Source organism: Cervus canadensis, chromosome 26 (genome assembly GCF_019320065.1).
Source record: "Cervus canadensis isolate Bull #8, Minnesota chromosome 26, ASM1932006v1, whole genome shotgun sequence".
Classification (NCBI taxonomy): Eukaryota; Metazoa; Chordata; class Mammalia; order Artiodactyla; family Cervidae; genus Cervus; species Cervus canadensis.
The window spans coordinates 27777783-27793243 of NC_057411.1; the positions used below are offsets into that span (position 1 = coordinate 27777783).

Consider the following 15461-nt stretch of genomic DNA (forward strand, 5'->3'; position numbering starts at 1 on the left):
GTTTTGGAAGCAGAAGAATGAGGAGGATTGTACTTGTTTTCATTATTGTCTCTCTGCTTTATGAAGGGAATCAAGCTAGTCTCACAGGATACTAGGATAAGATCCAGTGTCTGTCCTTGATGGATTTGCATTCTAATTGGAAAGGCCACAAATATGAAACAGTAAATATCAATTTAAAAAAACCTGTATGATAATGACAAATGAGTGGTATAGATAATATATGATATGGGGAGGGGTTATGGGTGATTGTATTTATTAAGACCAGTAATAGATGAACCTTAAAGTGTGCATTGTATTTAGACAAATGGCCAGGAAGGGAAGCATACACAATTAGAGAAGCGTCACCAAAAATGGTACAGAGAGATGCTAACCAGCCAATCAGGCAGCTTACTTCAGTCTCAGGGTTGGTAATATCTTGTTAGGATTCTGTAGGATCTGGTCCTGAGGTTTACAGGTCTGGAAACTCTCATTTTTTTCTAATCATTCAGGGTAAACATGTTCTTAAAGAGTTATTCTGCAAACCAGATATACAGGAACATAAGATGAAAATTAAAGACAGTTTATTCATTTATATGAAGACCTTCAGTGACCAGAATGATTGAGGCTGATAACCAATTCACCCTTTTCTAGTATCAGAGTACCTGAGAAGTTGAATTAGTTATCAGGTTGTTTTCTTATAAAAATAGAATGAAAACAAAGGACTGTTTTCTGCTTGTTTTGATTGGGGCTCTGCTCAGGAGAGAAATCTTTATCAGTGTGATCAGTGTGGAGAATTTGGAAAAAAAAATCAAACTTTAGAGACAATAGTAAGCCAACTATTACTTGTTACATCCACTGGCAACCTTACATGAATCATGTGAATAAAAATCTAAATAAAAAAATCTAAATAATAACTTTAAAATTTTATATTTTAATTTTTGCATGGCTTTTTATATATTCACTTTCTTAGTATTCACTGATCTGAGTCTAGTTTTTAAAGGAAAGAATTAAGGGAAAAAGTACATCTGTGATGTCAGTTTCATTTGCTGTTGATTTAAGACTAACTATGGCTTCAGGCCAAAACAAAGTGTCTGCCCTAACAGGCTCGTTACAGACCCGGAAAAAAAAAATGCTTTCCGAGAAACTAATGTGCTTAGAAGAAACTTCCTAAAAAGTGAGCAGGAGCAGTTCAGTGATTTCCAAAGACTGAAAATCCTGTCAGCTGATTTACAGTACACCTTGGAAAGTCTGGGAGAGGAGGGTAAAGCTTTGCCTTTCAAAGTTTTGACTGAGTTGTCAAAAGATTCTCCTAGCTAACAGTGTCTGGTAATACTGGTTATATACTTTTGAGTTACCAGTGTGTCTCATTATTCACAGCCAGGGCAAAGTTGGTGACGTATACTTAAAATGAGCATGCTTGGGAAAGCCTGCAAATAAATAACTTCTGTTCGTATGCATACTGAAACCATGCAGCGCTTTGCTTTTCTCACACTTAATGGGATGATTAGGTGGTCTGGGTCCCTACAGATAGCAGTGTATAGTTTGGTCTCTCACTTGCTCTGTGAACTTGGACAAACTGTTAGGTAGGTCTATGCTTCAGTTTTCTTATTTTCAAATATACGTTATAATATACACCTTTCATACTGTTCTAAAGATGACAGGTTATTAAAAAGGTATTTTAACAAGTCTAAATGAAGTTTTAACTGGCCAGCATTTCAAAAATATAGCCAGGTCTCTGTCCAGGTTTCAGCTTATCTCCTAGGTGCAACAGGTAGTATTCTCTCTCTAGATGATGTAGTAATTCGTGTGATCAGATGTGTCTGTTGGTCTACAGCACTGACCAGCCATAGCATACCTCTCCTGCTGAATCATGCAGCATTTAGTCTTAGGAAAGGGCTTACTTAGGTAACCTGTCTTACCTTCAGTGTGTAAGAATACACCATGAATTTACTAAACAAGACACAGATGCTCATTTTTTACTTTTCTTCTTTGTGCTGTAGGCCATAGCCTGAAAAATTTAAAAGAAAAACATTGAAGCCAGAAGTATTGATAAGGAAGAAATAAAATTTTCCATAGAGGATTTTTTGCATAGGAACCACCCCTTCAAATTTAGAAATGACTGAATTTATCAAAGTAGGTGGCTATAAGATCAGTGTACTATGCTTTCTCTGTCAGAAATGAAATAAGTTTAATGTTATTTTATAAAAATTTACAGAAGCAACAAATTCTTAACATGAATATTAGGAGTGAAACTAACAAAAGGCAAGCAAGACTTGTTTGCAGAAAATGTAGGTGAATTTTTCTAAAATAATGTTGAGATTAAATACAGAAAGATTACCCTTTTGATAAAGTTAAGCAAAACTAAAGGTAAATAATATTTTTGTTTAACTGTGTGTGTATAAATAAAACTAATTTTAAAAAGGCTTCCCAGGTGGTGCAGTGGTAAAGACTGCCTGCTAAGGCAGGAGATACAAGAGACATGGATTCGATCTCTGGGTTGGGAAGATCCCCTGGAGGAGCAAATGACAAATCACTCCAGTATTCTTGCCTGGAGAATCCCATGGCCAGAGGAGCCTAGTAGGCTACAGTCGCAAAGAGTTAGACACGACTAAGCAGCAGAACACACATACAATTTTAAAAAGCAAGGGAGTGATGATTGCACAATAACATGAATGTATTTAATACTGCTGAACTGAACACTTAAAAGTGTTTAAGATAGTAAAATGTTAGGTTATGTGTATTTTGCCACAATTTTTAAAAAAGCAAGGGAAGAAACAGTTCAAAATAGTGATTGTCTTGGGGTTGGAAGAAGCAAGGGAATAGGATAGGGAAGAAACACATGGTTATATTGTTATTAATGTTCTAGTTCTTGATTTGGGTGGTGTGTTCATGGGTCGTCATTTTATGATATATATATGCCTCAGAGGTGACAATGTATGTGTCATCAACTACAGTGATTAATCCAAGTCTATATACCAGTGGTCCACTGAAAAATTAATTGAGTGTAAAGTTCTCATTTCAGAGAAAGTGAAAATAAGTTTTTATTCCTGGTTCCTCTGGAGAAGAGCAGAAGAAATGTGGTATAATTATGCTGCTGCTTTTCTGAGTTATTTCATATATTAAAAATAGGAAGTTTCCAAGAATCTCAATTAAATTGTAGCATATTTTGACTTAACAGAGTGACTGATGGATTTAAATCATTGTGCTGTTCAGAAAGGGACTTGTTCAGTCACTAAGTAGTATCTGACTCTTCGTGAATCTTTTCCAGTGATTTGGCTCTTCACTTCGGGTGGCCAAAGTATTAGACCTTCAGCTTCAGCATCAGTCCTTCCAGTGAATATTCAGGGTTGATTTCCTTTAGGATTGACTAGTTTGATATCCTTGCTGTCCAAGGGATTCTCAAGAGTCTTCTCCAGCATCACCGTTCAGAAGCATCAATTCTTCCAGGGAAGCCCGAGATCACATCTTCTTTATCCATTCATCTGTTGATGGTCATTTAGGTTGCTTCCATGTCTTGGCTATTGAAATAGTACTGCTGTGAACACTGGGGAGTGTGTATCTTTTTAAATTAGAGTTTTCTTTGGCTATATGCCCAGGGATGGGATTGCTGGACCATGTGGTGGTTCTGTTTTTAGTTTCTTAAGGAACCTCCATACGTTTCCTGCAGTGACTGTACCAGTTTACATTCCCACCAAGAGTGTAAGAGGATTCCCTTTTCTCCATCCTCTCCAGCATTTACTCCTTGTAGATTTTTTGATGATGACCATTCTGACTGGTGAGAGGTGATACCTCTTTGTAGTTTTCACCTGCATTCTAATAATTAGCAATGCTGAGCGTCTTTTCATGTGCTTTTTGGCTCTTTGTTTTCTTTGAGAAATGTCTTTTCTCCAAAGATTTTTCTTTGGAGGAAGGTCTTCTGTCTGTCTTTGGATTGAGTTGTTTTTCTTTCTTTTTTTAATATGTTGAGCTGCATGAACTGTGTATTTTGGCGACTAATCCCTTGTCAGTTGCTTTGTTTGCAAATTTTTTCTCATTCTGTGGGGTGACTTTTTGTTTTGTTTATGTTGCCTTTGCTATGCAGAAAGCTTTTAAGTTTAATTAGGTCTCATTTGTTTACTATTGCCTTTATTTTTTTATTACTCTAGGAGGTAGATCCCAAAAGATACTGCTGCAACTTATGTCAAAATGTGTTCTGTGTTTTATTCTAAGAGTTTTATAGTCTGGTCTTATATTTAGGTCTTTAATCCATTTTCAATTTATTTTTGTGTGTAGTATTAGAGAATATTCTAATTTCATATTTTAATGTGTAGCTGTCCAGTTTTCTCAGAACCACTTATTGAGGAGACTGTCTTTTCTCCATTGTATAGTCTTGCTTCCTTTGCGTAAATTGTCCATGGGTGTGTGACTGTATTCTGGACTTTCTATCCTATCCTATTGATCTGTATTTCTGTTTTTATATTTCTGTTATGGTTTATGGTACCATAGTGTTTTGATTACTGTAGCTTTGTAGTATAGTTTGAAGTCAGGGAGCCTGGTTCCTCCAGCTCCATTTTATTTCTCAAGATTGCTTTGTCTATTCAGGGTCTTTAGTGTTTCCATATAGATTTAAAAATTCTTTGAAAAATGTCACTGGTGTTTTGTTAGGTATTGCATTGAATCTGTAAATTGCCTTGGGTAGGCCATTTTGATAATACTGATTCTTCAGTCCAGAAACATGGTATATCTTTCCATCTGTTTGTGTCATTTTCAGTTTCTATAGTTTTTAGAGTAAAGGTCTTTTGCCCTCTTAGGTAGGTTTGTTCATAGATATTTTATCCTTTTTGATGTGATGGTAAATAGGACAGTTTGCTTAATTTCTGTTTGTGATCTTTTATTGTTAGTATATAGATATGCAACAGACTTATATATTAATTTTGTATTCTGCAACTTTATTGAATTCATTGATGAGCTCTAGTAGTTTTCTAGTAGCATCTTTAGGATTATTTTATGTATAGTATCATGTCATCTGCAAATAGTGACAGTTTGCTTCTTTCCAATTTGATTCCTTTTATTTTCTTTTTCTTCTCTGATTTCTGTGGCTAGGACTTCTAAAACTATGTTGAACAGAAGTGGTGAGAGTGGACATCCTCTTCTTCCTGATCTTGAGGAAAGGCTTTCCGCTTTTTACCATTGAGTGCGATGTTAGCTGTGGGTTTGTCATATATGGCCTTTATTATGATGAGGTAGTTTGCACTCTGTGCCCACTTTCTGGAGAATTTTTATCATAAATGGGTGTTGAATTTTGTCAAAATGTTTTTTCTACATCTATTGAGATGATCATAGAGTTTTTATTCATCAGTTTTTTCCAGTGTTGTGTATCATCCTGATTTGTGGACATTGAAAAATCCTTGCATCTCTGGCATAAATTCCACTTGATTGTGGTGTCTGATCCTTTTACTGTCTTGTTGGATTCTGATTGCTATTACTGTGTTGAGGACTTTTGTGTCTGTGTTCATCAGTAATACTGGTCTGTAGTTTTCTTTTTTGTGGTATCTCTGTCTGATTGGTATTAAGATGATGGCAGCCTCATAGCATGAGTTTGGGAATGTTCTTTTGCAGGTTTTTGGAATAGTTTCAGATGGGTAGGTGTTAGCTCTTCTCTAAATGTTTGATAGAAATTGCTGTGAAGTCATCAGGTCCTAGACACTTGTTTTTTAGGAGTTTTTAAATCAATTTCAACTTCAGTACTTGTAATTGGTCTTTTCATATTTTCTATTTTCTCCTGGTTCAGTCTTGGGAGGTGGTACCTTTCTAAAAATTTGTCTTGTTTCCTTTTATTGTTACATTTTATTTCTATAGGAAGTGATGTTGATTTCACTTGTACAGTAGTGAAAGTTTGCTTTTAATGCACATGGAAGCAAAATAAAAGTGTTAAGAAGTTGCTGAGAATAATGAAGATTGATCAGAAATACAGTAAAAGAAAATTTGTGATGATGGTATGAGAATGACTTGAAGTTTGGCAAATACAGACCTGAGCTATGGCAACATACTCCTTTTCCCAAGCTTTCCTGGTTCCAGTCAATCTTCTAAGCCATCCCCAGAATTATTTAGAATAACTAGGAAATAACTTAGTTAGGATACTTATCTTATTCAAGAACATTTAATGAATCCCCATTTTATAGATAGTAAAATTCAAGGTTGTTCAGTTAGACATTTGATATCCTTCATCCTCACTTCAACCGAACTAATTTAATTATTATTTTAAAAACTCAACTTGTACTTTTCTACCATTATGCATTCCTTCATGATATTCCTTGATGTAAGTTCCTTTCCCTTAGTTTCTATTGCCATTTAGTTATTCCATTCTTAAATGTTTATCAAGAATCTGATACCTGCTAGACAGTGTACTATGGACTAGGATTATAGTAACTTTCTTACTGAGCTTGCACTTGTGGAAGAGCATATATTAAGCACAAAAATACTTCTTTATTTGCAACAAATAGTGTCATGAAAAAATAGTGTTCTGAAGACAAATAGGGAAGAAATGTCTTTTAAGCTGAGATGTAAGTGGCAAGTAGGAATTAGTTTAATGAAGAAACAGGCTAAGGGAATAATATGTGTAAAGGTACTGAGGTGGGAAGGATTTTTGACACAAGTATTTTAATTATGATGCTGAGAAAGACTGAGGGCAGGAGGAGATGGAGGCGACAGAGGATGAGATGGTTGGGATGACATCACAGACTCAGTGAGCATGAGTTTGAGCAAAGTCTGGGAGGTAGTGAAGGACAGGGAGGCCTGGTGTGCTGCAGTCCGTGGGGTCACAAAGAGTCGGACGCAACTTAGCAACAGAACAACAGCATTAATTCTTTTATGTCTTATTTTGCTGTGAAGAAATTTAAGTATTATATTGTTTCTCAATGATAATATACTGAATCTATGCTGCTGCTGCTAAGTTGCGTCAGTTGTGTCCGACTCTGTGCGACCCCATAGACAGCAGCCCACCAGGCTCCTCTGTCCCTGGGATTCTCCAGGCAAGAAAACTGGAGTGGGTTTCCATTTCCTTCTCCAATGCACAGAAGTGAAAAGTGAAACTGAAGTCACTCAGTCGTGTCTGACTCTTCTCGACCTCATGGACTGCAGCCTACCAGGCTCCTCTGTCCATGTCCATGGGATTTTCCAGGCAAGAGTACTGGACTGGGTTGCCATTGCCTTCTCCAACTGATCTATGCTACTTTACTTTAAAAAATATCAAATTTATAATGTAGCTCTTACTCAGTGAATTTTTTTATTTTTAAAGATATTCTTAAAAAAAATCACTGTAAATAGTCTAATGATAGATCCAAGTTTTAAAACTATCCAGGGAATTATTATAGAAGTCCTATATCTATATAGAAATTTATGTAGATTTATGATATATACACACATAATATTTATACTGTATATCTATATAATATACCATATAATAAACATATGATTCAGGTGTTTATTTATTTATATACAGATCTCCTGGATAATATTTTGGCTTCTCATTATTGCTTGTAGGCACCAGTCAAAAGTTAGTCAGTAGGACTGTTGGGCTCCAGGGGTTCCACCCTACTCTGCTCTTTACTTTTCTGTTCATTCTCTGATCTGTTTTATGGTCGGCTCTTTGATATTGATAATAAGGATATGGAAAAGATGCATTTAAATTGTTCTTTTGTTTTCAAATAAACAAAAATAACCTGATTTTTGGTAGTTCTATAAATCTTTTAGTTTTCCCAGTGTATAGATGTCTATATGAAGAGTGCTGTAACAGCCAGGGTTTTTGGATCCACACAGAGAAACCAGCTCTGGCTCACTTCAGTGGAAAGGAATTTAATTGGTAGTTGAAGAATTCACAGGAAGACTGAAGAATTGGATTTGGAAAATGTACAAAACCTAAGGGTGCTAGGTGGCAGGAAGGATTATAGCCACAGTCATGCTACAGGAACAGGTTAGGAAGTCACCACTATCAGACTTACACTGTTACTACTGCTGCTTTAAATATATCTGATAGCATCTTTGTGGTGCCTGCTGGAGTTCAAAGTCTAGGGTAGGAGTGGTTTTGCTGAGACCTTGTTCTGGCCGCCAGGGAACTCCTTTCTTTGGCTTTTTCTTTTTGGCCTCCTGCCAAAGCTCACATAATAAGAAATTTGCCCTGAGTAGGAAAGCAGTTTGAGTGTAGGAAGATCCTTTAAAAAAAATGAAAGAGATAGTTGTCCTTCACAACTACTCATTAAAATATATTTCAGAACAATTCTTTCTGATGACAGGTAGCTGTGTATTTCTTGAATTACAAGGTAAAGTTGTTTATGATATCTTATGTTTCTGGAAAACATATATTTGTTTCTGTTTTAAGGAGGGTTGTGGTAGCTTATTAGAGAAAAATTACTTGATTTTTTTCAAAGTGAAACTATCTTAGATATCTCTAAATTTTATAGTACAGGCATGACTGAAAAATAGATGGGTATTTTTCTAAGACAAAGAATCACAGAAAGGAAATGTGATTGCCAGATATGCACATATTATTTATTTTTCAGTATTTTTCTTTGGTAGACAAAAATATTTCATATTTGAAATGTGTCCAAAGTGTTACTATAATTTGTAAGAATGGATAAAACCAAAATTCATGGTTAACACATAGATCCTAATTGCTTCAAATATCTCAATGAAAAAATGTTTATTTAAAAAATTCAAAACACCAGAGCTACTCATTTTGTTATTAAATATTTGCACTCTTACCAGTTACCATTTGTTTATAATTGTCTTCATGGTACATTTCGTGAATTACAGCCTTCTTTATAAAACAAGATGATATTTAAGGACTTTCTCTCTCTCTCTCTCTCTATATATATATATATATATAAAACTTTTGGGAAAAGGAATATGAATTGACATAAAAATTATTTAAGGAATGATTATTATACTCATGGATGCTTTGACTTATGAGTCATGGTCTTAATTCTAGTAATAATAATATATTGTAATATGAAATATAGGTCAAGTACAGACAGATAACTTCTGGAGACAAGAAATGCTTTCATAGCCACAGCAAAATAGTTACGAGTATCAAATCTCCTAGAGAGTTTCCTAACCTAGAAATGCGTGAAGGTTCATTGCAGCCGGCAGGAGAAAGTCAGTTTCCTTACTGCAGAGTTCTTATCTTTTCAGTAGTCACAGTTATACTTGTTCTAGGTTTTCAGATCCTCTTTTCCGGGACTTCATATGTTTTGATATTTTTAAGAATTCTTTCTTTGAATTTTCTGTAATGAGAAAATGAGAATTTTACAGACTTGGACTGTTCTTGTTTCCTAGTGATTTAAGAGTTGACATGCAAAAATGTGTAGCAGGAAAGGAAAGTTGATCATAACCAGAGATCCCTTATCAGAATACTTTACATAGAATCATAACAAAACCATTCTGCAGTTGTCAGTTTTTTTTTCCCAAAAAATTTGTCTAGGTTAAAGCAGATTATAAAATGGAAGTAATCTGGTAACCTACCTTGATAATAGCTTTTGCTTGCTTTGACTTGGGATTTAGGCATCTTTGTCCTTTATTTGTTTTCAGGGTGATACTGTTAAGGGAAGGTCCAAAACAGTCTTAAATTTTCAATGGAAAAACATAAGAAAAACAACACAAAAAAGCACCCCCCCCCCCAACTATTACCTTCACCAAGTCCATAACTTACATCACTTCTGTTTTGTCACAGTTATTAGTTGGGTAAATTATAGAGACTTTCTCAATATCTGCCACTTTCACTGCTTTTACTCCAGGGCCTATGCAAAGACACCGTCCCCCTTTGAACATAGGGAAGCCTAGAACAGATTATAGCATCAGTTACTAATACATTAATTTGCAGCACTGGGCTCTGTTTTATAATCTTGATGAAGAATGTGAGCCAAGTTTTTAGTGAGGCTAGAGATAGTAATTTGTCAAATAGCACTCAACACTGCTGTTAGAAGGAAAAGAACTTAAGTAAGAAGTTGACAGTTTTCTCTTTAAATTTGTAAGCATATCATTAAAGAATAAAGGGATAAATGAAAGTTTATTGGAGATCAAGCTTATTTGCCTGTTGCTTTTATGCTCAAGAACTTTTCCAGAAAGCTAATAACATTATCTCTTAAAATCTTCTTGACAGACGTTTAAAACTATTCCTAAAGGCTCTTGTCAGATTTTGTAGCTAAATAAATTCTGTTAAACTTATCATCTCTAGTTTCAGTTAAACATTTCCAATATTCTCTGCCAAAGCTGTATGTAGCAACTGCTAATGTTTTAGGATAAATAAAAATTCACTGTATATTTTGAGATAAAAGTGAAAGAAAAGACATTTGAAGCATTAGAAAAGACATTTGAAGCTTTAGAAAAGACATTTATAGGTTGAGAAATAAAAGGTACCATATACCTTGAACAATTGCAGCACATAATATCACAGCCAGGACTATAGCCATGACCTTCACACTCATGCTTGCTGCTGCTGCTTTGGCTTTGATATTCTTCTTGGGGGGAGTAGAAAAGCAGATCATGGAAGAGAATTCTTACTGGCATACATAAGGCACTTTATATACCAGCAGTCCTCTTATGGCAACAGGAATTTCCCTCCTTGAGTCATGTTCCTTTCTTCCAAGAGATTCTGTTTTATTCTTATCTACTGTTCTTCCTTTTGTTACAGTATTGAAAGTAATATGAATGTGAAAGCAGTCTGTAGACAGTAAAGAGCTATATAGAGTATTCCCAGCTGGGAACCAGCCTTCCAGTAGCATTTCCTAGAAATGTATTTGTTTAATTGGACTACCCTGGGCAGTGAAATTCTGATTGCCATTCATTCTTCCTTTCAGGAAGATTGTCTTCCAATTTTCAGCCCTTTCACCTTCCATCCTTCACAGAACTATATAAAAGAACATTCTTTATAACAAATTATACAAAAAAACAAAACAAAAAATAACAAATTACACTTTTTTTTTTTTTTTTTTAGTGGAGTGCAGTTTATTACACTGGCGGGCCCAAGGCAGAGTCTCCTCTTAGCCAAGGGCCGAGACCAGCATTTGTGAAAATCTTTTATACCCCATGTGTACGTGTCCAAACCCACCACCCCAATTCCCTTGAGACTTACATAAACAAAGGAAGGGTAAATACAACTACAATAACCCCATCATTCACGTGTTATGTGTTCAAACAGTCAATAATCAATAAGCCCGCTGTTACATTCCAAACAGTTAATAACCGATAAGACTGTGCTTACATTCTGATAGATAGTGTCCGGAGGCAGGGGTGATTAGTTTCTGTTTTTTCTTAGGTGATGAGTAACCTGGATGTGATCTTCAAGATTCCCCTGTCCGGAGGGGGTCTTATCCTTCCATTGTCGTTCCCACAGGCACTAAGCAGAGAGTTCAGAGTCCACTGGAGAGGTGGCCGAGCACGATCAGCACAGACAGGCCTGAGATGGAGTCCAGGCCCTATGAATTCCTTCTTCATTCCCCCCTCTTGATGCTCTTAACTCATATTATGAGCATTATTTATAGGGATATATTGCACCCTGGCTCTCCAGCTGCCAATTAGGGAGAATGTCATCAACCTTCGGGTTACAAAGTTCATAATACAATGTAAAATTCAGGGTCCACAAAGCAGAACTATCAAGGCAACTGTAACAGTGGTAAATATAGTTTTCCACCAATCGCTCTTCACCCAAGATAGGACCGAAGTCCACAAAGGAATGTTCTCATTTGACATTGCTTTTACCTGTTTTTTCATGTCATCTAAAGTAGTCGATACATTGTCAGATAAGTCAGGAATGTATACACAACATTCAACCTTAATTATAGCACAGGTCCCTCCTTGAGCAGCTGTGAGTATGTCCAAAGCCATTTTATTATGAATTACTGCTTTTCTCATTTAGATTTGCTCTTCATTTAAGGCTTGGATGGCTTCTGTTCTATCTAGGAGGGCCTGTTTGTGAAATTAGTCAAGGCTTCCACTTTAATCATAATATATTTGTTGTCCCTGCAGAGGGTACGAAAAAGGCAGCAATATACTCATACCATTGAAACAAATCTTGTCCACCTAGCATGTAAATAAGGTAGATTTACTGGGGCTTGTTGTAGGTTAGGCTTTTGTTACACTGGCGTTTATATCAAATGTAACCCCATGACCTGAGTCTATTGACTGTAGGTCTTACACCAAGACAGCAAGGAGAGGTTATGATTAACGAGAGAGAGGAAAGTCTCTTTGTCATCCCAGAAAAGAGCAGAGTGGTTTAAAATCTGCTTGGCGGAGCGGTGACACCCACCAAGGAAGTCCATCCTTCACAGACAGAGGCATAGTCCTACATACCCAGAAGTTGTAGGTGTTGTGGAAGTCCGTGTAGGAATGTGCCCATGAGGTGTAAACATTGTCATGAGTTGAGACAGAAGTTAAATTCAAAATCATGTTGATGAGGCCAAGCAGCAGGAGTTGATTATGCGGCTTCATCCTGAAGGGCTTGTCCGGGATCTTCTTTTCCTTTTTCTTAAGGATGGTCTTAGTCTCTCGAGGGTCAGTGGGGTCCCTCTGTGCAGTCCACTCAGCGTTTTCTGGGTCTGTGTGGTATGCTCTCTTCACCCTCGTATGATGGATGAAGGGACAATACCTGCAACTTTAACGGGAGAGGCGGGTATAGCTTGGGCGGTTCGGTTGGAGCCGGATCCTGGAAGTGTTGGCCAGAGGCTTCTGTCACCGGGATCGGAGCCTGCCCAAACGGCGGCCCTACGAACTCCGGGAAAGCTGGCGGAGGAGCAGCGGCTGTTGCAGAAACTTCACCTGGCCCTGGATCAGGCATTAAGGCGGCCCAAATTACACTTTTGCTTTTAAGTCCAAACTCTTGCATGGGAGGCCTATTTTGTTTGACATCAAATGACCTTTTATTTCAACTTATATATAGTTTCTGACTGTATGTCTGAAGAAGTCTTCTAAAGACCTGTACTTCCGAATTTATATCCATTTACATTTGCATGTTTAACAGTTTTTGCATATATGTATTTCTCAAGCATTATTATTTAGTACATAAAGTTGTGTGAATTGTGGATTTTTAAAAAACAGTTCTTTCTCATGCTGTGTTTTTATTTCTTGGATTCTACTTTGATATAATCCCGTTTTCTTTTTATCTTTACCGTTTCCTCTTAAGGGGCTTCCCTGGTAGCTTAGCTGGTAAAGAGTCCACCTGCAATGCAGGAGACCCTGGTTTGAAGATCCTGGGTTGGGAAGATCCCCTGGAGAAGGGAACAGCTACCTACTCTAGTATTCGGGCCTGGAGAATTACATGGACTTGTATAGTCCATGTGGTAGTAAAGAGTTGAACCCGACTGAGTGACTTTCACTTTGACTTCATGTTCCTCTTAAGCTTTCTAAGTCTATTTGTTTTAAATGTCTTTTGCAAACACTTCAAAAATCATATCAAAGGGATTTTTAATAGGTGAATGTAATTATTTACTATGTAATTGGTAATCTGTAAGCTTTATAAAATGCTTTCTTGGTGTTTCTTTTCTGTCTTTATGTTTCCTGTGATTTCTTTCTAACTTTATATTTTTTAACATTTTCTTATGTGATCTGAACAGAATACAGTGTTTTGTGTTCTGCTAGTAATCTCAATTTTTTTTAACTTGACTTTTTCTGGTAATTTACATCAACCATAAATAGAATCTAGTTCCTCCCTTTGTAAGATGAGAAAAATAACTGTATTAAAACCTTTCTTCCTGTTTCCTAGTTTTGTATTTTCAGATGATTATTTCACATTACTTAACTTCTTATTTGAGAATTATCATTACATTTTATTCTGAAATCACATACTTACTTAGATGTGTGTGTCTTAGTCACTCAGTCATGTCCAACTCTTTGTGACCCCGTGGACTGTAGCCTACCAGGTTCCTGTGTCCATGGAATTCTCCAGGCAAGAATACTGGAATGGGTTGCCATTCCCTTCTCCACGGGATCTTCCCAACCCAGGGATCAAACCCAGTTAGTTCTCCTGCATTGCAGGTGGATTCTTTACCATCTGAGCCACCAGGTCCTACAGTTATCAATCATTCAAGTCTTTAAAACCTCTTAGTCTTTATTTTAATTAATCTCAAAGTAGTTGGAATATTATTTCTCTTTCTCATTCATTTAACATTTTTCTCACAGGAAAACAAATACAGTAAAAGGAATATGTTCTTGGATTTCATAAATCCTTATTGATTATTTTTTCTTCAAGTTCTTAGATAATATGTAGAACCAAAATTATGCAGAGTTGGTTTTGTGCTTTAACCTTTTTACTTCTTTTTTTGAGCTATACAAAAAGTAAACTTAGACTCTGGCAGGTACTAGTATGGATACTTTCTCCTTCCTTCACACTCTTTCTCTTTTTACTGCCTTTTCCTCCCAGGATCCCTGCCTTAAAGATTACTGGAAAGCACCACCCCATTCTATAGTATCAATAGTTCATTGTTCATTCATTTATTGGACAAATATTTATTTTATTACATGCCTAGCACTCTTTTGAGTATCGAAAATAGAGCAGTGGACTAAACCAACCAAGTTCCTTCTTGTGTATTTAAAGGTTTGCAGTGTTCTAATTTATTGTAGAAGGCAGTCTGCCTCATTTCAAACATGTTCTGTAAATGTGTGTCTTTAGCCCTATGACTTCTTCTGACCTAAACACTATTATCACGTAAGAAGGATTAATTCTTTGAGAACATCCCCTTCTCTAGTGAGTTTGAGAGATTCCCTCTTATTTCTGTCATATAATATGGTTCCTTTAAGATGGAATGCACTTTCCCCAGCTTTCCTGAATCCTTTCCTTCTTTTAAATTTTGATATCTTCATAAAGTTTTCTTTAATACCTTGATTTCTTCTGGCTTTCATTATAGCATTTACTGTCTTGTCTAGCTTTATCTAGAAGAAGTATAATGATTAACCACATACTTAATTTTAAATATTCTAGTAGCCACATTTAAAACATTTTTTTTCTCTTCATTTTTTTGGCCTTGTAGTGCAGCTCATGTGGTCCTAGTTCTCTGACCAGGGCTTGAACTCGGGCCTCCTCCAGTGGGAGTGCAGAGTCCTAACCGCTGGTGCTGTGCTCATTGCTTCTGTCGTGACCGACTCCTTGCGACCCGTGGACTGTAGCCCGCTAGGCTCCCCCGTCCATGGGATTCTCCAGGCAAGGATACTGAAGTGGCTTGCCATGCCCTTCTCCAGGGGAGCTTCCCGACTCAGGAATTGAACCCATATCTCTGGTGTCTCCTGCATTACAGACAGGTTCTTTATTCACTGAACCACTGGACTGCCAGGAAATTATCTTTAGTAGCTACATTTAAGAAGTTAAAATAAATAGGTGACATTAATTTTAATAATGTTTTTATTTGGTTTAAAACATGAAAGATTATCATTTCAAGGTGTTCAGTTCAGTTCAGTTGCTCAGTCGTGTCCAACTCTTTGCGACCCCGTGAATCGCAGCACACCAGGCCTCCCTGTCC

General features: G+C 36.6%; 2 protein-coding genes across 12 annotated transcripts in view; one reads left to right on the forward strand and one right to left on the reverse strand.

Moving 5' to 3' along the window:
- ART3 (ADP-ribosyltransferase 3 (inactive)) overlaps positions 1-15461 on the forward strand; it is a 135586-nt gene that overhangs the window by 35723 nt on the left and 84402 nt on the right. The window lies entirely within an intron of this gene.
- Positions 8486-11246, reverse strand: CXCL11 (C-X-C motif chemokine ligand 11). Of its 3 annotated transcripts, none has more exons than XM_043448397.1 (5): positions 11216-11246; positions 10379-10469; positions 9665-9791; positions 9478-9550; positions 8486-9239 (listed from the first exon to the last, which is right to left on the reverse strand). In XM_043448397.1, exons 2-5 carry the CDS (start codon positions 10437-10439, stop codon positions 9216-9218), a joined length of 285 nt encoding a protein of 94 aa, XP_043304332.1. In that variant the 5' UTR covers positions 10440-10469; positions 11216-11246; the 3' UTR covers positions 8486-9215. The 3 variants fall into 3 exon arrangements, with proteins under 3 accessions (XP_043304332.1, XP_043304330.1, XP_043304331.1); XM_043448395.1 differs by having other exon boundaries at positions 10379-10861; positions 11216-11236; XM_043448396.1 differs by lacking the exon at positions 11216-11246 and having other exon boundaries at positions 10379-10989.

Coding starts and splice junctions, on each gene's coding strand:
- CXCL11 (XM_043448395.1), bottom strand. CDS start 10,499: ATGATCTGCTTTTCTACTCCCCCCAAGAAGAATATCAAAGCCAAAGCA. Junction 9,792..10,378: donor ATGTGCTGCAATTGTTCAAG/GTATATGGTACC, acceptor AATCTGTTCTAG/GCTTCCCTATGTTCAAAGGG. Junction 9,551..9,664: donor TGTGACAAAACAGAAGTGAT/GTAAGTTATGGA, acceptor TTCCCTTAACAG/TATCACCCTGAAAACAAATA.